The following is a 23,787-nucleotide window of genomic DNA, read 5'->3' on the forward strand; positions in this document are numbered from 1 at the left end:
ACGCCTAAAAGATGAGCACATAAATTCAAATTATTGCCCAATTGGTGCCAATAATTGCCTGTTATTGCCCAATTAAACACTGATTGGCTCATTAATTAGGTTGTGTGCAGAAATTAGACATATCCAAATCTGTATGTGCAACTCAAAGCACCATATATAGAAACCGGGGGCTGAAGGGTAGTTCTAGAACAGGGTCCCACTATAGGTGCTTGTTAAGGCAATTATTATTTTAAAAAAAAAGAAAGTACACCCCTACTATTCCTTCTAGAACACTAGTGCAAATAACCAAAAACATGCGGACATTAAGGTAAAATTACTTACACTGGCCCAACAGTTGGTGTAAACATAATATAAAGCATTCTACTGTGTATTGCTCCTGAACTATACTACTACGATTGCAATGCCTAGGGGGCCCTTTTACTAAGCTACGATAGGCTCTACACGCATGCAGCGTGTGCCAAAATGAGACTACTGCCAAGCCAGTGTACCCTCCGGGCGGTAATTTCAGATTTGGCACACGCCCGTAATGCCTGGATGAATTATTTCCTCCTACGTGCGCCGGTTCTGGTGGTAATCAGCACGACGCATGCCAACCAGTCACCACACGTGTAGCGTCTGAGCCTTTACCACTGGTTCTGGTGTTAAGGGTTCAGGCCAGTTTGGGCGCACACTGGTTTTTTTTTTATCACAGGCCCTTTTCCCGTCCATTAAAAAGAAATCATTTTTGTAGGTGTGGTAAAAAGTGGCCCGGCGTGCGCCCAATACACGTGCCTACACTACTGCAGGCCACTTTTTGCCACGGCTTAGTAAACGACCCTCTAGAGAGCACCTGCCCCTCTCCTTCAGTCCTATTCTGCAATGTATTCAAATGCCTCTGTCTACAACCCACACCTTCACCTCCTTACAGAAGAGTAAATAATCTCCTTCCATTAGTCTTCTCGGGCAAGATGTTCTAAAGATGTGGCACCACTACTGAACATGCTGTCAACTGCGTCGATTGTAAGTGCAACCCCTTACAGAAAGGTACACATTCAAAATCCTTCTGTGAGGTTTGTGAGTTACAAGCTGGACTGTATAAAATCAATGAGATAAATAAGGTGGACTTAACCCCTTCCTGGCCTTCAAGACCACTGACAATCTTAAAGCCCTTACAACTAGCCAGCAGAGGCCCATCAGCATTGGAGAAACACAATTTCTTGTCCTCAGACCTATTGGTCGCACTGCCATATTTCATTTCACAGTAGCTGAAGTCTATCCTAAGCTTTGTTAGATGAACCTAACACCTCCCCAGTCTGAATCACAAATTCCCTAACTGTATACCACTTCCTTGTTCTAGTATTTATTATCCACAATATGTTTCTATAAAAATGTAACTGAAAGCTTGGGACAGGTACACAGGATCTGTAAGGGAGAGGCAAGAAATGTAGATGGCATGGGTGGGCAGACTGCATAGGCCATATAGTTTTTATCTGCCCTCATTTTTCTCTGTTTCTGTTTAGGTGATAAGTACGTACCGTGTTTCCCCGAAAATAAGACACTGTCTTATATTAATTTTTGCCCCCCAAAATGCGCTAGGTCTTATTTTCAGGGGCTGTCTTACTTTTCGGGGAAACATCAGGGTTGGATCGGGGTTGGCCCGCTCGCCCTCCGTTGCTCCCAGAACTAACCTTAAATGCCTCCTTTCACCTTTGCAGCAAGCAGCAACAGGGCAAGCCACTCCTTCCTTCCGTGTCCCGCCCTCGCCTGACGTAACGTCCGCGAGGGCGGGGCACGGAAGGAAGGAGAGGTCTGCCCTGCTGCTACTTGCTGCGAAGGTGAAAGGAGGCGTTTAAGGTTAGTTCCGGGAGCGACGGAGGGTGGGTGGAGGGGGGCCCGGCGACCTCAGGTGGGGGGGGGGGGGGCGGCCTTGTCCGGCTCTCGGCGGCCCTGCTTTCAAACAAAAATTTGCTAGGTCTTACTTTCGGGGGAGGCCTTATATCTACCAATTCGGGAAAACCTCTACTAGGTCTTATTTTCAGGGGATGTCTTACTTTCGGGGAAACAGGGTACATATGCACATGATAGTAAGGCACTCTAGAGTTTTCAGCATGTGCTGATGCTAGAGACACCCATATATTCCTATGGGTGTCTCTTGCATTAGCATTTGCTAAAAACGCTAGCGTACCTACAGCATGGCTTAGTAAACAGGGCCCTAGGATTTGCATGCATACTTGTGCACTCTACCCAAACGTCTGCCCATGCCTGCTCCCACCAGCAAAGTATGTCATCAATCATGGTGCATATTTTTAAAAGATCATTTAAGCTCCTTCTTGCCACCTACCACTAGGTGGCTCCTTATAGAATTATCCTCCAAGAGGGGCTAGAGTAGATGAAATCAAGAATACATCAAGCCAACATCCTGTTTTGAAGTAGTCAATCCAGGTCACAAGAACTCAGCAGGCTCCCAAGGAATAGATCCATTCCTCATTGCTCATCATACCCAGAGATAAATTGGTGGCTTTCTCAAACTTACATGACTAACAATGTTTTGTGGACTTTTCCTTCAGTGATTTATCAAATTCCATAAGCTCAATTGTACAACTGCTTTGGTTATACTACAGAAAGGTGCTATATCAAGAATCTAATAAATGAACAAAAACATAGATTGAAAAAAAAAAAAACCTTTTTCTAACAAATGGTCTTTATGTTCAGGTCAGACTTTCTTTCTTTGTTATTTATATCAGGAGGCATAATCTCTTTAGTTGGTAATGTTCATGACAATGGGGTTGGGTGGCAGGGTATTGACCCCCCACATTGTGGAGGTTCTCAAATTCAGTCAAAGCCAAGAACAGACTGACCCTAACCCAAGAGACGCCATGAAGCAATGACAACAGATGCCACAGAAAAACTGAAAGGGCACAAATCCAATTCAATCCAACCATTAGTTTCACTGACTTTAAATACAGATCATATGGCTTAAGTACACTTTTGTCTTGCTCTGTGTCAACTATTTTTGACTGAGTTTAATCTGCATATCAGCAACAGTTAAGGTAACTAAGAAATACTTGATTTATCTCAAACCTTTTTGCATGCCCGATTATATATAGAGCTATGAAACAGAACAAAAAAGTAACAAGATACAAAATCACAAATGACTCCAATTAATCATAATTCCTACAGATACACATTTCAGTTCATATTGGTTCAGCCTCACACAACAGCCCAGTTTACCTGCCCATCCAGGAAACAGACATACATACACAAGCAACACAAAGATTTAGTAATGCTGCTTCTGTAAAACAGTATTTTAAAAATCCCTCTCTCCTTGTTGTTTTGTTTTCTTTGTTTTTGTAGTACTGGTTTCTCAGAGAAGCTGTACAGATCCCTCCATGATCACATAAAGCATTTGCTGCCAGATATCGAAATCGATTTAGCCTGACACTGACTGGTTAAATCACTTGGTAGAGGCTAGCTGCTAATATTCAGCAGCACTTAACCGGCTAAGTGCCACTAAATATCGCAGTTAGTGCCGAACACAAAGCTGGCTATCTTGGGGGCATTCCAGGGTGAGGTCAGCACTTGGCTGTTTAAGTGTTGATATTCAGCACTTAGAAGTCTTTTTACTAAGGTGCGCTCAAAAATGGGCTGCGCTAGTGTAGATGTGTGTTTTGGGCGTGCGCAGATCCATTTTTCAGCGAACCTGTAAAAAAAAGGCCTTTTTAAAATTTTTGCTGAAAATGGACGGGTGTCAAAATAAAAATTGGCAAGCATCCATTTTGGGTCTGAGACCTTAACGCCATCCATTGACTTAGTGGTAAGGTCTCACGCGGTAACCGTGCGGTAATCATCTGTGTGTGTAGAATGACAATTACCACCCGGTTTCCGCCGCGCACAGGAAAATAAAAATTATTTTCCGGCGCACATAGCTGACGCGCGTAAAAAATGAAATCATCACCTGGGCCACATGGTAGCCGGGTGGTAACTGCAAATTGATGTGAGTAGGACGCGCATATGCGGCTTAGTAAAAGGGCCCCTTAAGCGGTCAGGGCTAGCGAATAATTGGGACTGCATAAACGTCTGTCCTATCTTTGCGGGTCTTTTACTAAGCCTTGGTAGCATTTTTACCTTGCGGTAGGAATATGATTTCTACCGCGGTAGCTTGAGGCAGAAATCATTATATTCCTATGAACGTCTCAGTGTTTACCACTAGCTGATTCCTACCATGAGCTAAAAACGCTACTCCAGCTTAGTAAAAGGCCTCCTTTCTGCGGTACCCCATGGCAGCTTAAGTGATTAATATCGACTTAAGTGGCTATGTATTAGCCGGCTTAAAATAACCAGACATTCAAAGCTGAAGGCCGCACAGATCCCAGCTTTGAATATCCAAGAAATAACGCTGTCGGCTGAAAATTAACCCCTTGGAGTTTAAACCACTAACCTAGGAGATATGAACTTCACTGAACAGAACAGTCATATCCAGTTCAAAAGTAATTTTCCTCAAAGAAACTTACAGACATTTTAAAGTAACTACATGTATGCGTGAAGTTAATTATCAGAATATAGTGCAGTTTTAAGTCATTTGATAAATGTTATTGAACTAGCAAACACTATGGGCTTCTTTTACAAAGTTGAGCTGCTGATTCTCGGTGCAGCAAAAGAGAGGAAGACCATTTAATTCCTTTGGGCTTCCTCTCATTTGCCGCAAGGGAATCATTATCGCGGCTTTGTAAAAGAAGCCCTATATTTTTTCAGAAGGCAGTCTACAACTGTATTACCTCTATTTTCACTCTTAACATTTGAGCTGGTGTTTATATTGTGTCCAAATGCCATATTATCAAGGTTCTGTTTATAGGGACTACAGTTACCTAATCTTAGAAAATAAAAGCTCTCACACCTCTAACCAATGACAGAGGTAAAGACATGAGGCAGTGGGGCCTTGGAAAATATATAACCACAGCACTGGGATATGTTTCAATGGGAATTATTTTTCAAGCTTCCATTTGAATCCCCCTTTGTGAACACAGCAAACCTGCAGTAAAAAAAAAATTCTCAGTAGAAGGTTTAATTGCTGAGCGTCAGCACAATTGATCCAACTGAGTTATTTTATTGCCTTTGCACTTTTCTGCCTGGGAGGGTTCAGAACGTTCAGGTAGCTTTCTGTATCGCTTCCTGTGAGGAAACATTTCCAATAAAATCTGGCACAATCAGGTTACGTGGAAATAATCTACCACTGGTACAAGCAGAAAAAGAAAACAGTAATAGCCCGTCTTTGCGTTTTATTCATTGTACAAAATGGCAAAGCCATTGGTTGCTGCTCAGCTTTTGTTGCATGCCTTGTAACATCCTCAAATAGCTTTCTAGTAAGAAGGGAAGATCAATAGCAGGTCTGAAGATAGCTGCATAAAAAATAACGGCATCCTACTAATATACTAAAGCTAGATGTGGATATGAGCTCTGTAATAGCACTGCAGACTTTAGTTTTATACAAATCGAGTATTATGTGCCAGAGCCGGTGGTTGGGAGACGGGGATAGTGCTGGGCAGACTTGTACGGTCTGTGCCAGAGCCGGTGGTTGGGAGGAGGGGCAGGTGGTTGGGAGGCGGGGATAGTGCTGGGCAGACTTGTACGGTCTGTGCCAGAGCCGGTGGTTGGGAGGAGGGGCAGGTGGTTGGGAGGCGGGGATAGTGCTGGGCAGACTTATACGGTCTGTGCCAGAGCCGGTGGTTGGGAGACGGGGATAGTGCTGGGCAGACTTGTACGGTCTGTGCCAGAGCCGGTGGTTGGGAGACGGGGATAGTGCTGGGCAGACTTATACGGTCTGTGCCAGAGCCGGTGGTTTGGAGACGGGGATAGTGCTAGGCAGACTTGTACGGTCTGTGCCAGAGCCGGTGGTTGGGAGGAGGGGCAGGTGGTTGGGAGGCGGGGATAGTGCTGGGCAGACTTATACGGTCTGTGCCAGAGCCGGTGGTTTGGAGACGGGGATAGTGCTGGGCAGACTTGTACGGTCTGTGCCAGAGCCGGTGGTGGGAGACGGGATAGTGCTGGGCAGACTTATACGGTCTGTGCCAGAGCTGGTGGTTGGGAGACGGGGATAGTGCTGGGCAGACTTATACGGTCTGTGCCAGAGCTGGTGGTTGGGAGACGGGGATAGTGCTGGGCAGACTTGTACGGTCTGTGCCAGAGCCGGTGGTTGGGAGGAGGGGCAGGTGGTTGGAAGACGGGGATAGTGCTGGGCAGACTTGTACGGTCTGTGCCAGAGCCGGTGGTTGGGAGGAGGGGCGGGTGGTTGGGAGGCGGGGATAGTGCTGGGCGGACTTATACGGTCTGTGCCCTGAAGAGCCCAGGTACAAATCAAAGTAGGGTATACACAAAAAGCAGCAAATATGAGTTATCTTGGTGGGCAGACTGGATGGACTGTGCAGGTCTTTTTCTGCCGTCACCTACTATGTTATATCTAATACTATGGGCTTGCAAGTGCAGATAAAGTGACATAGCAAATGACTGTTTTAGCTAAATCCCAATACAACTAACAAAGAAAAGTGATGTTGTTTTGTTTTCTCCTATCAGTGCACATTTGTCAATCACAATAACTAAGCCACATTTACAGGTTCTCCAATTATCATCAATCTATACCATACACACACTTATGCAGTCACTGACACACTGTATCACAGACATATATAAAGCATTTATCTCATATGCATAGCCTCGGTCTCCCAAACACTCTTAGTTTTCTTTCCTTATCTTCAGCTCTTAACCTCTGTTACCTAAAAAACCTTTCACTTTCCATCCCCCCTTCCCCCGGCTCACACCCCCTTCTAAATTGTTCTACCAGCTGCTCCAGACCCCATCCTCAACTATGGCCAGCTCCTATTCCCACAAATCCTTCAGTTTTTTTCTTCTCCCACTCAGCTGCCATCTCCCTTCCCCAAATATTCCTTAACAACAATTCTCATCTCCCAAACTGTTCCAAGTTCCAAGAACTTCCCTACATGTTCCCCAACTCCTAGTTATTTTCCACAACTGTCCTCCAGTTCTAAGAACCTCTCCCTACTCTCAACTTTTGACTCCAATCCATTAACTTCCATGCCTATAACTCAACTAATGGTTTGATACTTCATTGTAGACCCCATATTGGACCAAATTCTTTAAACAGTGCTGAAAAATCAGTGCCAAAAAATAACATGCTAAGCACTATTCTGAAAGTTAGGTGCTGTTTATAGAATACGCTTAGTGCCTAACTTTAGACATGAGGATTTACACCAACTAAACCTTGGTGTAAATCCTCACGTCTAAATTAGGCGCAAATCGCCCTTGTTCTATAACAGCACACATAAATTCTAGGAACACCCGTAATCCACCCATAACCCTCCCATGGCCACACATCAATTAAGGCCAATTAGAATTGATATCAATACCAGAAAAAAACTGCTGATCATATAGAATACAGCTGCTAGATTAATATACAGATTGAATATGTACTAGTGTTTCAATTCATCTTTACAAACTGTACTGGCTTCCCATAGCAGAAAGACTCAGGTTCAAAGCTGCTTCTTTAGTTTTTCAAATCTTACAGGGTTTCACCTCTGAACTGTTGATTAAGACCAGTTTGCTACATTTGGTCCAGTCTAACAGACTGAAAGAACAACTGATGCTAGCAACACCGTTTCAAAAGACAATTCAAAATCAAAAGATTTTCAGCTCTCTATTCCCTGTACTTGGAGTTAAAATATGGAACTCTCTACCTATTGCCATCAGAACAGAAAACAGCTACCTTAGCTTCAGGAAGAGGCTAAAAATCTTTCTCTTCCCAAAGACTGCTTTATAGCAATCCAATGACTTCTACCTCCTAGTAACATCCATTATCCTTTCCTATAATGTTTTTGGTCTCATGCATTACACCAATGGTCTTCACTAATTGTTCTCATACCTCACACTACCATTATCAGCTTTTGTCTCACCTAGAATGTAAACCACACTGAACCTGGAAAGGGGATATTAGCGGTATACAAGAATTGATTTGATTTGATAATTATCAGCACCCAATTATCAGCATTAATTGGTTTATTCATTTAAATTGTGCATTCAAATTGGATGCGTGCCTAAATTTGAGCACACAATTGTAAAGCGAAGATACTTAACTGTAGCAGGTATTCTCCAAAGACAGCAGGCTATTCATTCTCATCGCCTGGTGTGGAGCATAAAAAAAGCTATTATCACTTTCAGAGCCCATGTAGAATCTCCATTGTGCATGTGCCTTCCCACCCACCACGAGAGCATGGGACCACCAGTAAAATACTATAGCATGGAATCGATCGGAAAGGAGATGGTAGGGTATGTGAGAATGAATGGCCTGTTGTCCTCAGAGAATACCTGCTACAGGTAAGTATCTTTGCTTTCTCCGAGGATAAGCAGGCCATATTCTCACATGTGGGAATCTCTATTAGGCTCATCGAAAACAAGAACCATTGGTCAATTGGACCTTGCAACGGTAAGGGCAAAATAGTAATTAACCTGAAACAATACACAACTGTGTGAGTGCAGCCTGGAACAGAACAAAATGGGCCTAGGGGGGTAGAGCTGGATTCTAGACCCCAAACAAATTCTGCAGCACTGTCTGTCCAAACCAACTATCGTGTCAGCTGTCCTGCAGAAGGCAGCAATGAGATGTGAATGTGTGGACTGAACACTACATTACAGCCTTGCATATTTCTTCAATGGAGACTGACCTCAAGTGGGCTACTGACATTATGAACCTTCACATGATCCTCAAGAGTCATCCCAGATTGGACATATGCGAATGAAATGCAATCTGCCAGTCAATTGGAAATGGTGTGTTTCTCGATGGATCATCTACCAAAATGGATCACTATCAGCATATTCATTCTTCACCTTGGAATGTAAACATTTTGAATTGGGTGAGATTTATTGACGACATTCTTTATATGGACCTCATCAAAACAGCAGTTGGAGGACTTTACAACATGGATAAATACTCTGGATAAACATCTTCAATTCTACATGTCCTAGAGTGACAAGGAAATTTTATTTCTTGACACCTTGGTAATAATAAAACAAAATCAATTAGTCACTATGGTTTTTTGAAAGCCGACTGACAGGAACAGTTTGATACAATATTCTAGCTGTCATCCCCAACGCCTAAAGAAGGCAGTCCCCGATTGGTTAGTTTCTCCGCATTAGGATAATTTGTAGTTTCTTCGAAGAATATCGTAATCAAGCGCGGTTATTAAGTGAACGTTTTCGGGCCAAGGGATATCCCAGGATAATTCGTCAAGCATACCGTAGAGCTAGATTTGCTAATCCAGAATTACTACTGAAATATACTCAGAGAGAACGGCAGGATAAACAAATACGTGTACTTACTCATTCGGACAAATTGGTGGCTATAGCTCAAAGTATCTATAAACACTGGCATGTCCTACAGTTACATCATGTTTTTGAGTCGGGCCCTTGTATAGCTTTTTCCCATGGTAAGAACTTAAGCAATCATTTGGTGTCTAGTCATTATAGATCTTGATGAGACAGTCCATGTCAAAAACACACAGGACACAAACCATGTGGACACTGTAAAGCGTGTCCTTCTTAACAAACAGAAGTTTGGCAACATCCAAGTACTCATAAAAAGTACCGTCTAAAATCATCCACAGATTGTACATCTAATAAAGTGGTATATGTGATTATTTGCCAGTGCTTGAAAATTTATGTAGGAATAACAACTAGAATTATAAGCCAAAGACTAAATGAGCATCGGAGCAGATTAAAAAATAGAGTGATCACAGCCCCGATGCTGTGCCATAGTATGGAAACTGGACACACCTTTACAGACATGCAATGGTTTAGAATCAAACAAATTTCACCATCCTTCCAGGGTGACTGGGTGAAATATATCTGGCCCTTCGGGAACAATACTGGATCTTTGAATTAAATTTGGTAGCTCCATTAGGTCTAAATGTAATGGCACAATTTGAATGAAATGACACAACTTGATTGACATTTTGATTACGAATGCTGTCAGATGATTGGTCTTAATTTTTCAGCACATCATTGCGTAAGCAACGGAAGTTTGCTCCGTCTTTAACAGCAGTTACTTGCCATGCTGTTGTGAAACAGAGGAACAGCTTATTTACAGCACCGGTGTCCCTGAAGAAATTTTGAAACAGGGGTTCCTGTTGGACGTTTACCAGAAACAGAACCACAGTGAGGAGAAGAAAAGAAAATAAGCTAAGTTATCTCCCTTGGTATGTGGTTGTAGTAGTTCTTTTCCAAGTTTTACTGGCGATTGCCATTTTGAATTATATTTTGGCACGTTTTTTCAACATATATTTTTGGACTGATTTGTTTCTAGAGTTCCTCTTTCTTGTAATTATTGTAGGGACTTCCACTAAATATTTTCCACACTTTAACTTTTTTTTTCTCACCCTGTTCCGTCTATCCTCTCAATTTTAATTGTAGCCGTTTCACCACTGGTCTGGCGCTAGCCTAATCAGTACATTGTAAGCCACTTTGAGCCTGCTAACATGTGGGGGGGAAATGTGGGATATAAATGTGCTAAAATAAATAAATAAATAAATAAATAAATAAATAAATAAATAAATATATCACATGGTATTTGTGTGTTAATATAATAAGCACTAAAACTTTGAAGGGTTTCAAAGTTCAGGAGAATTTATGATGTATAGAGCATGATAGTGAGCCATTTTCACAGCTAGTCTCACTAACAAACAAGCTCGGCTGAAGGATCAGCCTATTCTGAATTCTCCTTATGTTTCCCTTCTTTAAAATATTAAAATTTTTGGTGGTATAAAGTTATTATTACCATTTCATTGGAGAGTGTGGAACCTTTTATTGATTTACCCAGTATTAGAGACTGACTGTTGATTTAGTTGACGGGTAGAGAGTGAGCATCCCAACGTTATTCAGCTAGTATGTTCTGATTGATATTGCCTCCTAAATAGAAGGTAAATGCTCCCATATGAACTGTATACGGGTGCTGTGTGTTAATGACACTCTTAACGCATGACCTGCATTACAATATTTTTAAAAATCTCCCCCCCCCCCCCCCCCCCCCCCCCCCCACCAATCTGGTCTCAGCGCATAGGAATGTCCTTTGTTAAAATGTGTTAAGCACCGATTTCATTACATTTTAGTTAAAGTGCCCCTAAAACAGAGAAAAGAATAGTTTACAGGTACTACAGACCTATGGAAACAATTCTTCATGCAGATAACACATCTTGTCTATGCATTTTTATAAGTAATGGAAACATTTAATTTAGACTATTTAAAAATGGAAAAGCCCCATTTTGTCTTCCTTAAAAAATCAGATCTGTATATTTGCATTATCAAAATGCTACTGTGATTTACATACACTTTCAGGTACAGTGGTAGCAGATCTGACACTTCCCTTATTGAATCTGTGGACCTCTCTCATCACTTCAGCAAACATATTTTATCCTCATGAGTTGTCTACACTTTAGATGCCAGAAAAGATAAACAGTTTTAAACCAGATGACGTAATTGGCAGTGAGGACACAACCCCAGTTTATTAGAAGGAAGACCATCACTCATACATAAAAAAAAAAAAAAACCTCAAAATGAATATATTATCCACCACAAATGCTCAGAACTATATAAAATCATTACCAGCACAAACTCCATTACAAACACTTTAAATACCTTTCAGTTATTGCTTTCTTTGTGGATAGGGAGTGATTGTGCTCTTGAATATTTGAGTTTAGTTACATACAATTTAAGCTACTACAGTGTTCCATAATATAGGACCAAAGAGGACAATTAAGCAACCATTAAATTTTGAATTTTTGCAGACTTCAGAGCTTCTATTTATTGACATGGGGGTCCTTTTACCAAGCTGCGGTAAAAGGCGGCCAGGACTGACATCAGCGAACGTTTTTGACGTGCAGTGAGGCCCAATTTTACCACAGCGAGTGCAAGGCTGTCTTCTTTTTAAAGAAATCTCCATGCAAGTGAACCAGTTGCCGTGTGGCCATTTTGGGGAGGAGCACTTACCGCCACTCACTGAGGTGGCGGTAAGGGCTCCTGTGCTAACCAGGCCGGCACTACAAAAATACACTGCCTAACTTCTACTGTGTGCGGGCAAAAAGGGGTGTAGTTATGGGCTGGGGAATGGGTATTTCATGGGCGTTCTGAAATTTACATGCGTAGTTATAGAATATGGCCCAGCGGGCCTAAATCTATGTGCCAGGATTTACGCTATCCTTTCACTGGTGTAAATGTATGCACATAATTTTAGGTGCTTATATATCAACTAAGCGTATTCTACATACCGTGCATAAATCTAGGTGCTGCTCATAGAATATGCTTAGTCAGCATTGATTTCAGTGCCCATTTTTTTAGGCACCAAATATAGAATCTCCCCTTAAATGCCAGAACAGCTATTTTAAAGTTAATACTAAAGATAATATATTACTTAACAGGCAACCAGTGCTGCAATTTTCAAAAGGGGCGGGGGGGGGGGGGGGTGTGATGCGAATGATGAGCATGGCATAGTAGCCTGATCACGGTGTTTTGAAGAGTTTGTAACCTTTTCAGCAATGACTGTGGTAAACCTGCATAAACAACGTTATGGTAATCAAGTCGGGAGCTAAGGATTTATAGGGCCCCTTTTATCAAGCTACGCAAAAGGTGGCCGGCGCTGGCGTGTGTTTTACACGTGTGCCGAGGTCCCCTTTTACCGCAGCTGGTAAAACTGTTGTACATACATTTGCATGTTTTCCATCTCATTACTATGTAACCTGTGATGACTTAAATATTGCTGCATTCCCGTACATATGTTATGTTTGTGAATCTTAAAATAGAGTATATCGGTTTTTGCAATTTTCGTATTTGATGCAGGTGAACTGTAGTAACACAGTAGATGACAGCAGATAAAGACCTATAAGAGCCATCCAGTCTACCCAACAAGATAAACTGTAAATGGAAAGTACAAGGTTTAGGAGGTTTCACGTAGATATAGCGAAGAAAATATTTATTGAAAGAGGCCTTGAAGAAAGGCACTTCTCTTTACATTACACTTTTCAGAGTCCTTAGTTCTTGTGAAAAGCAGTACGTAAACAGTATTGGAAATTGTAGGTCTCTGCTTACCAGTTATATGGTAGTAAAATGCTCTGCCTTAATCCTAATTTTACAAAGCTCATCAAATGAACAGATGACAACCGTTACGGCTAGATTTCACAACAGGTTTTTTTTTTTTTACATTTTGTACCAAGGGGGCAAATCATTTGGCAAATAGACCCCGCGCCCTCCCCCCCCAATGACTACCAACTTAAATTAAATCTTAAGAAGTTTCCTCTTTCTTTTGCAGGCACGAAGATACGAAAAAATGAATAGTCTTGTATTCAAAATAAAAATCACTAAAAAAAAAAATATATATATATATATATATTAAATTCAAGTAAAAACAGTGTGCAAGGCATAGATATTGTACAAAAATCTGCTTGAAATAAGCTATTGTTTTATCGTGGGATTCATTTTAATCACCTTGACCCCAAGAGACAGTTCCACATTACAGAAACACCACACAAGTAAAACACGAAGACATTTAAGAAAAATCCAAAGTTTATTGCATACTGTATTTTGCTTCCCTCCTCTCTTCATTTTTACATGACTTGTTGATATCCATGATTTTTTCACAGATGTATTTGTTGACTTTGGAGAGTCTCTGTGCAATTTCTGTTTCATCCACAGTGTCTTGTGCTATTCTGTCATATAAGCATTCTGAAAAGAAAGTAAAGAGAACAGAATTTAACCTGGTTAATTCTGCTCCCAACGGCACCACTGTAAATAATAATGCTGTCTTTTATGATTTGATCAATTCTTCTTCATAGAGGCTGCATCAAGATGACAGAAAAAGTTGATGGTCTGTACTATATTTTCACTAAAACCAATACTATAGTTCAATCATTTCATGTCAAAGAAACGTGCATTTTGGCTCAATGGGCTTTTCTATGTCATGAAGATGCATTTTTGTCAGAAATGTCCTAAAAATCTGAAAAACTAATTAAGTGATACTATATGAAAGCTCTTCAGTAGCAGCACCTGGTAGAAAAGTCTCAGTATCGAGTAAATGTTTTATAGTACATACAGAGAAACAGAAGATAAAATACCAATGCATGCAATCAGAGACCAGGAAAATATGGCAGAGAAAAACAGAAATAGACCAAATTGGTTTGGGCACCACCGAGCTGATTAAAATAAACTTCCAAGGGCACCTTAGTATGTTGTCTGTATGTATTAGCTCTTGCAAGCTCCAGAGGGAAACTCCCTCTAGTACTATGCAAGTATTAAGAAGATACAGGCAGTAAATTTAACACTGAGATTTACTTAACACACACTGACCTAAAATTGCCATTCATTCTTGTCAAGATATGCACAAAATGAACCCATCTGGAGAGAGTATACCCAAGGAACAACAATTTCTGCTGCGATCTCAATGGAAAGACTGAATGTGCTCAGTTTACTGCATATAGACCTGAACAGGAGAGAGAAATGGTCTATACTTTTCACATCTGTCAATTTCACCCTTTTACACAGAAACTGGCCTAGTGGTTAGGGTGGTGGACTTTGGTCCTGGGGAACTGAGTTCGATTCCCACTTCAGGCACAGGCATCTCCTTGTGACTCTGGGCAAGTCACTTAACCCTCCATTGCCCCATGTAAGCCGCATTGAGCCTGCCATGAGTGGGAAAGCGCAGGGTACAAATGTAACAAAAATAAAATAGATACTATTGGAGATTCTACATGGAATGCTGCTATTCCACTAGCAACATTCCATGTAGAAGGCTGCGCAGGCTTCTGTTTCTGTGAGTCTGACGTCCTGCACGTACTCACAGAAGCAGAAGCCTGCGCGGCCACATTGGTGATCTGCAAGGGCACTAGCAACATTCCATGTAGAATCTCAAATAGTAGCAACAGTGGAGGAGTGGTCTAGTGGTGGACTTTGGTCCTGGGGAACTGAGGAACTGAGTTTGATTCCCACTTCAGGCACAGGCATCTCCTTGTGACTCTGGGCAAGTCACTTAACCCTCCATTGCCCCATGTAAGCCGCACTGAGCCTGCCATGAGTGGGAAAGCGCAGGGTACAAATGTAACAAAAATAAAATAGATACTATTGGAGATTCTACATGGAATGTTGCTATTCCACTAGCAACATTCCATGTAGAAGCCTGCGCGGCCACATTGATGATCTGCAAGGGCCGACTTCTACATAGAATGTTGCTAGTGGAATAGCAACATTCCATGTAGAATCTCAAATAGTAGCAACAGTGGAGGAGTGGAGGAGTGGCCTAGTGGTTAGGGTGGTGGACTTTGGTCCTGGGGAACTGTTTGATTCCCACTTCAGGCCCAGGCAGCTCCTTGTGACTCTGGGCAAGTCACTTAACCCTCCATTGCCCCATGTAAGCCGCATTGAGCCTGCCATGAGTGGGAAAGCGCGGGGTACAAATGTAACAACAACAACAACAACAACAAAACCACAGAAAATGGTTCTATACCATTCACTATATGTTCCTCTCCCTGAGAGATCCTATTATGTGCTTGCCCCACTCTTTCTTGAATTCGGATACAGTCTTGGTCCCCCCCATCACCTCCTCCAGGAGGCCGTTCCACAAATCCAACATCCTTTTCACAAAGAAGTATTTCCTTAGATTATTTCTGAGTCTATCCCCTTTCACCTTCATCCTAGGTGCCCTCAGACCAGAGCTTCCTTTCAACTGAAAGAGACATATATGCCACATAGGTATTTAAACACCTCTATCACATCTCTCCTCTCCTGCCTTTCTTCAAAAGTATACATATTGAGATCATTAATTCTGTCCCCATACGCTTTATGAGGAAGACCACTGACCATTTTAGTAGCCACTCTCTGGACCAACTCCATCCTGTTCGAAGGTGTGTTCTCTAGAACTGTAACACTACTCTAAATGGGGTCTTACCAGGAAATTATACACAGGCACTATCACATCTTTTTTTTTTCATAAGTAATGCCACACTGGGAAAAGACCAAGGGTCCATCCAGCCCAGCATCCTGTCCACGACAGCGGCCAATCCAGGCCAAGGGCACCTGGCAAGCTTCCCAAACGTACAAACATTCTATACATGTTATTCCTGGGATTTTGGATTTTTCCAAGTCCGTTTAGTAGCGGTTTATGGACTTGTCCTTTAAGAAACCATCTAACCCCTTTTAAAACTCTGTCAAGCTAACCGCCTTCACCACGTTCTCCGGCAACGAATTCCAGAGTTTAATTATGCGTTGGGTGAAGAAAAATTTTCTCCGATTTGTTTTAAATTTACTACACTGTAGTTTCATTGCATGCCCCCTAGTCCTAGTATTTTTGGAAAGCGTGAACAGACGCTTCACATCCACCTGTTCCACTCCACTCATTATTTTATATACCTCTATCATGTCTCCCCTCAGCCGTCTCTTCTCCAAGCTGAAAAACCCTAGCCTCCTTAGTCTTTCTTCATAGGGAAGTCGTCCCATCCCCTCTATCATTTTAGTCGCCCTTCGCTGCACCTTTTCCAATTCCACTATATCTTTCTTGAGATGCGGCGACCAGAATTGAACAAAATACTCAAGTTGCGGTCGCACCATGGAGCGATATAACGGAATTATAACATCCTCACACCTGTTTTCCATACCTTTCCTAATAATACCCAACATTCTATTCGCTTTCCTAGCCGCAGCAGCACACTGAGCAGAAGGTTTCAGCGTGTTATCGACGACAACACCCAGATCCCTGCTGGCAGTTCTTCGTTTTCTTATGCCCCCAAGAATCCTTCTGGCTTTTCACCACCTGTTTCTAGTTGTTTGGCCACCTTAAGACCATCTGATATGATCAGATGATCAGGTACGATTTAATGTTTTTAAAAGAAACATTTCATGTTTCAATAAAATAAACTTCACTTCCTTTTTTCTGACCTTACTGTATTCTATGGGAAACACAAATCAAAGTACAGATCCGGAGCAAAAAATTTGCCCCATCCTTATGCTGGATAAGTTTCATTAATCAATGGAGAAAAAAACAACAACCTGATACATCTGTACTCTTAACGTGTTTTTAGTGTTCATGCACATGAGGGATCATTGCTAAGCCGCTGTAAAATGCGTTATTTTACCACAGCAAAATTTACCATGCCAGTCACTAACCTACAGGATGGGAATCCCCCCTCAGTAGGCTCAGAAAAGGATACGAAGGAGAAGCCCAGAGAATCCAAAACCAAATCAATACAACAGGAAAGCTCTTCCCACTGAAACAGACAGGACACTGGGGAATGCTCTCCTTCTTCCTCTAGGAGGAGGGGGCTCGACACCTGACCCGAGTTTACCAAATACTGGGATTACAAGAGGACACCTTCCTCTTCCCAGCTGCCTCCAGAGACAGAGGGACCTCCCGCCGGCACCAGGTCACCCTTGAACCTCTTGGCTCCAAGTCAGGGACCTGCAGGCCAGGAGGGTCCCTCTTGGCAAAGGGTGTACTAATATCAGTTGACAATGCCTGCTTAACCAGGAGGACCACTTGGTGTAATCAATCAGCAATAGGGGCCCCACTTGGACCCTCTAGGGCCCTTGGTAAGTGAAGGACCACTGGCCCCTATCCTCCTAAGCCCCAGTGGGGGCAGAGACTGTTCTTACTGCAAACACACTGCTGCAAGGAACTAACCCACTTCCCTTCCTCCCAAAGGAGTCTCTGGCACTTCCAGGTGAAGCCCCCCCCCCCCCCCCACAAGGCATTTATGATGCCAGTGAGAAAGGAAGAGACAGAGAGACTAATAAATGATAATAATAATAATAATAGTATTATAAACATATCATCCCTCCCTCAGCAGAGTACAAACATACAGTAATTTTAGGGGCCCTTTTACTAAGCTATGCCCAACGTAGCAAAAATGGCCTAATGCAGAAGACACAAAAACACTGCACTTTAGTTTTGCCATTTGCACTCACTAAAGAGTGCAGTAATCTTTTAGGGGGGGAGGGGTGTGTGTCAAGGGTGGAAGCGTTAACTGGCTAGCATGCTGACATTACTGCGTGAATTCAATAATGGTGCCCAAAGTTAGGTGTTGGGATGATGCACGCTAAGACGGAATTCTGTATAGGGCTCTCTGTGTGTACTAACTATAAAGAACACTAGCTTAGCGTACATTTTGTGTCTAATTTTGGGAGTGAGCATTTATGCCTGCCAAAAGATAGTATAAATGCTTGGGCCCGATTAATTGCAGTTAGACGTGCAAATGCAGGTAGTCTAACATCGTGCCTAAATTCTGGAAATGCCCCGATCCATCCATGCCCCTTTTGCAGTTACACACTATGAAATTTAGACGCACATATGATACAATATGGTGTAGGGCAGATCTGTGCAGAACTCCTAATTACTGCCTAACAGGCTAATTAGTTTACACGTGGGTCTAGGTTCTGTGCCCAAATTTGCACACCCAACTTTAGGTGACTTATACAGAATCTGGCAGTAACTAGTTAACACAGAAACGCACTGTATCCTTACCATGTAAGGATGTGCTAAGCCCACTTCCTAGTGCAGCTTAGTAAATGGGCCCCTTAATAAACCTACAAAATACAAAAATATAAATTAAGTCAAATACCCGCAACTCTCCCCACACCACTCTCCCAACTAAATCACTTCCCATCAATCATAACCCTCAAAATCATCTTGCCGAACTGATCACTGTCCAAATCTTCCACAAAAGGCTTTTACTTTCCTCCAAATGCAATTCCAGGGGTAAATTATTCCAAACAATGGGATCTACAACCAAAAATGCTCCTGACCTGGTGCAGGCCAACCTCATATCTCTAAGGGGGTCTTTTACTAAGGTGCGCTGCGTTTAACGCAAGCCTATTTTTAGCATGCGTTAAAAACACCAGTGCGCCTTAGGTCACATGGCTTCCACAGTTCATGTAACTTCCATGGCATGCCTACATATGAGATCAGCTCAATGGACCCTAGCTTCCCAGTGGTTTCAAGCTGCGGGGGATCTCGAGGATGTCATCCAACTGTCCACCAGCTTTCGGAATTCTCTCCACATAAACGTAGGCAGCAAACAGCAGATGAAAGGATATTTATTTATTACATTTGTACCCCGCGCTTTCCCGCTCATCGCAGGCTCAATGCGGCTTACATAGTAACAAGAGAATACAATCTATAATAAACGAATCAACAAAGGGGGTATGTGATAGGACAAATGAACAAGGAGTAAATGGGATAGAAGAGGTATGAGAAAAAGGATAGGGGTAGGTAAGGCGGTGGAGCGATAAAGGAGAAGATGGGAAGAGCACGGAGGGTAAGAAGGTTGGTAGGAGATATTTCTGAGTCATTGTAGATAGTGGTTATTAGTAAACACAGTCATACTGAACACTCTCTTTACATAGCTATTTGGGAATTTTTTTTTTAACACAAAGTTTTGGCAGGCTAACGAAAGCACTCCCACTCTGTTTGGACAGCATGCATACATAAAGGTTTTCCTTTTACTAATCACAAGTTAGGGCAGGTTTGTTTCTTGAACTCCTAAGCAGCAAACGTCATGGAAAGGACTTCCCTTATTAATGAACAGTGAGAATGAAGACTGCAGTTTTTGGGCAACCATCCTGTATTTTCTTTATGCCCCATATGGATGCCATTTTATTTAAAATGTTAAATGAAGGCTTAATGTAGCTGTTTCAAGCTGCTTATGTTTGACTGCAACTGTCAGACAAGCCTTGCGATGTCACCAATTGCTATGAAAGCAGCTGACTGACATGTTTAATAGCTGTTTCCTTATTGGCTATAGTAACCTGTTATTTTCTTTAAAGTGCCACAGTGGGCCTTGAGAGGGATTATTAGACTCACAGCAGACTGCTTTTTCCACAACTACTGTGCTTTTTAATAGCTACATTCTGGGTTTTTTTGTAATATACTGAGGTCATGGTTGAAATTGAGATCTTAAACATACTTCGTTACCTTTGCAGGCTGATAGCAAAGATACATACTTGTAGCAGGTACTCTCCAACAGGCTGATTGTTCTCACATGTGGGTCGACATCCGCGCCGGCCCGGAAACCGGCATTTTTGCAAGCAAAATATAAAAAAATCTTACCAGAGTCATCTGGCGCGTGCACAGCGAGCACCGTGCATGCGCGGACTGATTTCCTGCCCGTCGCATGAGCATTCCCGCTCAGTTTAATCAAAAAGCAAATAATAAACAAACAACAACTCCAGAGGCGAGGTGGGCGGGTTTGTGAGAACAATCAGCCTGCTGTCCTCGGAGAATACCTGCTACAGGTATGTATCTTCGCTTTCTCCGAGGACAAGCAGGCTGCTTGTTCTCACATGTGGGGTATCCCTAGGAACCAGGCTCACTCAAAACAATGAACATTGGACCATTGGGCCTCGCAACGGCGAGGACATAACAGTGATTGACCTGAAACCATAAACAACTAACTGAGAGTGCAGCCTGGAACAGAAGAAAAATGGGTCTAGGGGAGTGGAAATGGATTATAAACCCTAAACAGATTCTGCAGCACCGACTGCCCAAACCGACTGTCGTGTCAGGTATCCTGCTGAAGGCAGTAATGAGATGTGAATGTGTGGACTGAATACCACGTTGCAGCCTTGTAAATTGCCTCAATGGAGGCTGCCTTTAAGTGAGCCACTGACACAGCCATGGCTCTATGAGCCATGACATGGCCCTCTAAAGACAGCCCAGCTTGGGCTTAAGTGAACGAAATGCAATCTGCTAGCCAATTGGAGATTGTGTGTTTTTTCCGATGGCGACTCCCCTCCTGTTGGGATGAAAAGAAAAAAACAACTGGACGGACTGTCTAAAGGGCTTTGTCCGCTCCACATAAAAGCCAATGATCTCTTGCAGTCCGAGGTGTGCAAACTGCTTTTACCAGGGCGGGTATGAGGACGGGAAAGAAAGTTGGCAAGACAATTGACTGGTTCAGATGGAACTCCGACACCACCTTTGGCAGGAACTTAGGGTGTGTGCAGAGGACTATTCTGTTGTGATGGAACTTGCATGCACTACCAAGGCCTGAAGCTCACTGACTCCGAGCTGAAGTAACAGCCACCAAGAAAATAACCTTCCAGGTCAAGTACTTCAGATGGCAGGAATTCAGTGGCTCAAAAGGAGCTTTCATCAGCTGGGTAAGAATGATGTTGAGATCCCTGACACTAGTGGAGGTTTGACAGGGGGCTTTGCAAAAGCAATACTCTCATGAAGCGAACAACTAAAGGCTGTCCAGAGATAGGCTTATCCTCTACACGGTGATGATAAGCACTAATCGCACTAAGGTGAACTCTTACGGAGTTGGTCTTGAGACCAGACTCTGACAAGTGTAGAAGGTATTCAAGCAGGGTCTGTGTAGGACAAGAAACAGGATCTAGGGCCTTGCTGTCAGACCAGACAGCAAACCTCCTCCACGTGAAAGAGTAACATCTCTTCGTGGAATCTTTCCTGGAAGCAAGCAAGACTCGTGAGACACCCTCTGAAAGACCCAAGGAGGTGAATTCTAAGCTCTCAACATTCAGGCCGTCAGAGCCAGAGACTGGAGGTTGGGATGTAGAAGCAACCCCTCGTTCTGAATGTTGGAAAACAGTCAATCTTCACGGTTCTTCGTCGGACAACTCCAGAAGAAGAGGGAACCACATCTGACGCAGCCAGAAGGGTGCAATCAGGATCATGGTTTAGCAGTCTTGCTTGAGTTTCAGCAAAGTCTTCCCTACTAGGGGTATGGGAGGATACGCATACAAAAGACCTGTCCCCCAATGCAGGAGAAAGACATCTGACGCTAATCTGTCGTGGGCCTGGAGCCTGGAACAGAACTGAGGGACTTTGTGATTAATCTGAGTGGCAAAAAGATCCACCGAGGGGGTACCCCATGCGCGGAAGATTTTGCGGACTAAGCCCACGTTCAATGATCACTCGTGAGGTTGAATTATCCTGCTCAACCTGTCAGCCAGACTGCTGTTTACGCCTGCCAGATAAGTGGCTTGGAGGAAAATGCCGTGACGGCGAGCCCAAAGCCACATCTGGACTGCTTCCTGACACAGAGAGGCGAGATCCGGTGCCCCCCTGCTTGTTGGTGTAATACATGGCAACCTGATTGTCTGTCTGAATTAAAATGATTTGGTTGGACAGCCGATCTCTGAAAGCCTTTAGAGCATTCCAGATGGCTCTTAATTCCAGGAGGTTGATCTGCAGACCTCTTTCCTGAAAGGACCAGGCTCCCTGAGTGTGGAGCCCATCTACATGAGCTCCCCACCCCAGGAGAGATGCATCCATCGTCAGCACTTTTCGTGGCTGAGAAACTTGGAATGGTCGTCCCATGGTCAAATTGGTTGGATCGAATCATCCACCAGTGGAGAGAATTCTGAAAGCCGGTGGACAGTTGGATCACATCCTCTAGATCCCCCGCAGCTTGAAACCACTGGGAAGCTAGGGTCCATTGAGCTGATCTCATATGTAGACGTGCCATGGACGTGACATGAACTGTGGAGGCCATGTGCCCCAGAAGTCTCAACATCTGCCGAGCCGTGACCTGGTGAGACGCTCGAACCATGGCCACCAGGGACAGAAGATTCTCCGCCCTTGTCTCGGGAAGATAAGTTCAAGCTGTCTGAGTGTTCAACAGGGCTCCAATGAATTCCAATGCTTGGACTGGGGTGAGATGGGATTTGGGATAATTTATGACAAACCCCAGTAGCTCTAGCACCCGAATAATCATTCGCATGGACTCCAGAGCACCCTCCTTTGAGGTGCTCTTCACTAGCCAATCGTCGAGATAAGGAAACACATACACTCCCAGTCTGCGTAGCGACGCTGCGACTACAGCTAGGCATTTGGTAAACACTCTGGGTGCAGACGCCAGGCCAAAAGGCAGTACACGGTACTGAAAGTGCTGTATTCCCAGCCGAAATCGAAGATACTTCCTATGAGCTGGAAGTATTGAGATGTGTGTGTAAGCATCCTTTAAATCCAGAGAGCATAGCCAATCATTTTCCTGAATCATGGGATGAAGGGTGCCTAGGGAAACCATCCTGAACTTTTCTCGGACAAGAAATTTGTTCAGGGCCCTTAGGTCTAGGATGGGATGCATCCCCCCTGTTTTCTTTTGCACAAAGAAGTACCTGGAATAGAATCCCAGCCCTTCTTCCTCTGGTGGAACGGGTTCGGCCGCTTGGGCCTTCAGAAGGGCGTAGAGTTCCTCTGCAAGTACCTGTTTGTGCTAGGAACTGTAAGAATGAGCTCCCGGTGAACAATTTGGAGGTTTGGATTCCAGATTGAGGGTGTATCCTGACCGGACTATTTGAAGAACTTATCGGTCAGAGGTTATGAGAGGCCACCTTTGGTGAAAATATATCAACCTTCCCCCGATCAGCAAGTCGTCCGGCACGGACACTTTTACTGAGACTATGCTGAACTGGAGCCAGTCAAAAGTCAGTCCCTTGCTTTTGCTGGAGAGCCGCAGAGGTCTTAGGCGCATGCTGTTGACGAGCATGCTGGGACTGAGCCTGGACAGGCTGCCGAGAAGCAGGAGTGTACCTACGCCTAGCATAGGAATAGGGAGCACTGGATACACCAGACGTGGGTATCGGTATCCGAGATGGTCCGGTTGCACCGAGCACAACATTTGAAGCCGCTGGGTGTCTTCGATGACATGGAAGGAAAAACGGCTTCGGCGAAATCAAAAGACGCGATTATGCCTGTTAAAAGAAAAAAAGAGCACGAAAAGAAGGGAACAACTTGACCGCGCAGAAACA

At 43.4% G+C, this 23,787-nt stretch overlaps 2 protein-coding genes across 2 annotated transcripts in view; both read right to left on the minus strand.

Moving 5' to 3' along the window:
- AGBL4 (ATP/GTP binding protein like 4) overlaps positions 1 to 23,787 on the minus strand; it is a 2,274,308-nt gene that overhangs the window by 946,636 nt on the left and 1,303,885 nt on the right. The gene's annotated exons all lie outside the window — the stretch shown is intronic.
- The window catches only part of BEND5 (BEN domain containing 5), a 114,381-nt gene continuing 104,165 nt past the window's right edge, over positions 13,572 to 23,787 (minus strand). The window contains exon 6 of the mRNA XM_030206025.1: positions 13,572 to 13,752. Within this exon, the coding sequence (XP_030061885.1) occupies positions 13,595 to 13,752 (158 nt within the window). The 3' untranslated portion in view covers positions 13,572 to 13,594. The remainder of the gene's footprint in view (positions 13,753 to 23,787) is intronic.

This window comes from Microcaecilia unicolor, chromosome 6, assembly GCF_901765095.1.
Source record: "Microcaecilia unicolor chromosome 6, aMicUni1.1, whole genome shotgun sequence".
Lineage (NCBI taxonomy): Eukaryota > Metazoa > Chordata > Amphibia > Gymnophiona > Siphonopidae > Microcaecilia > Microcaecilia unicolor.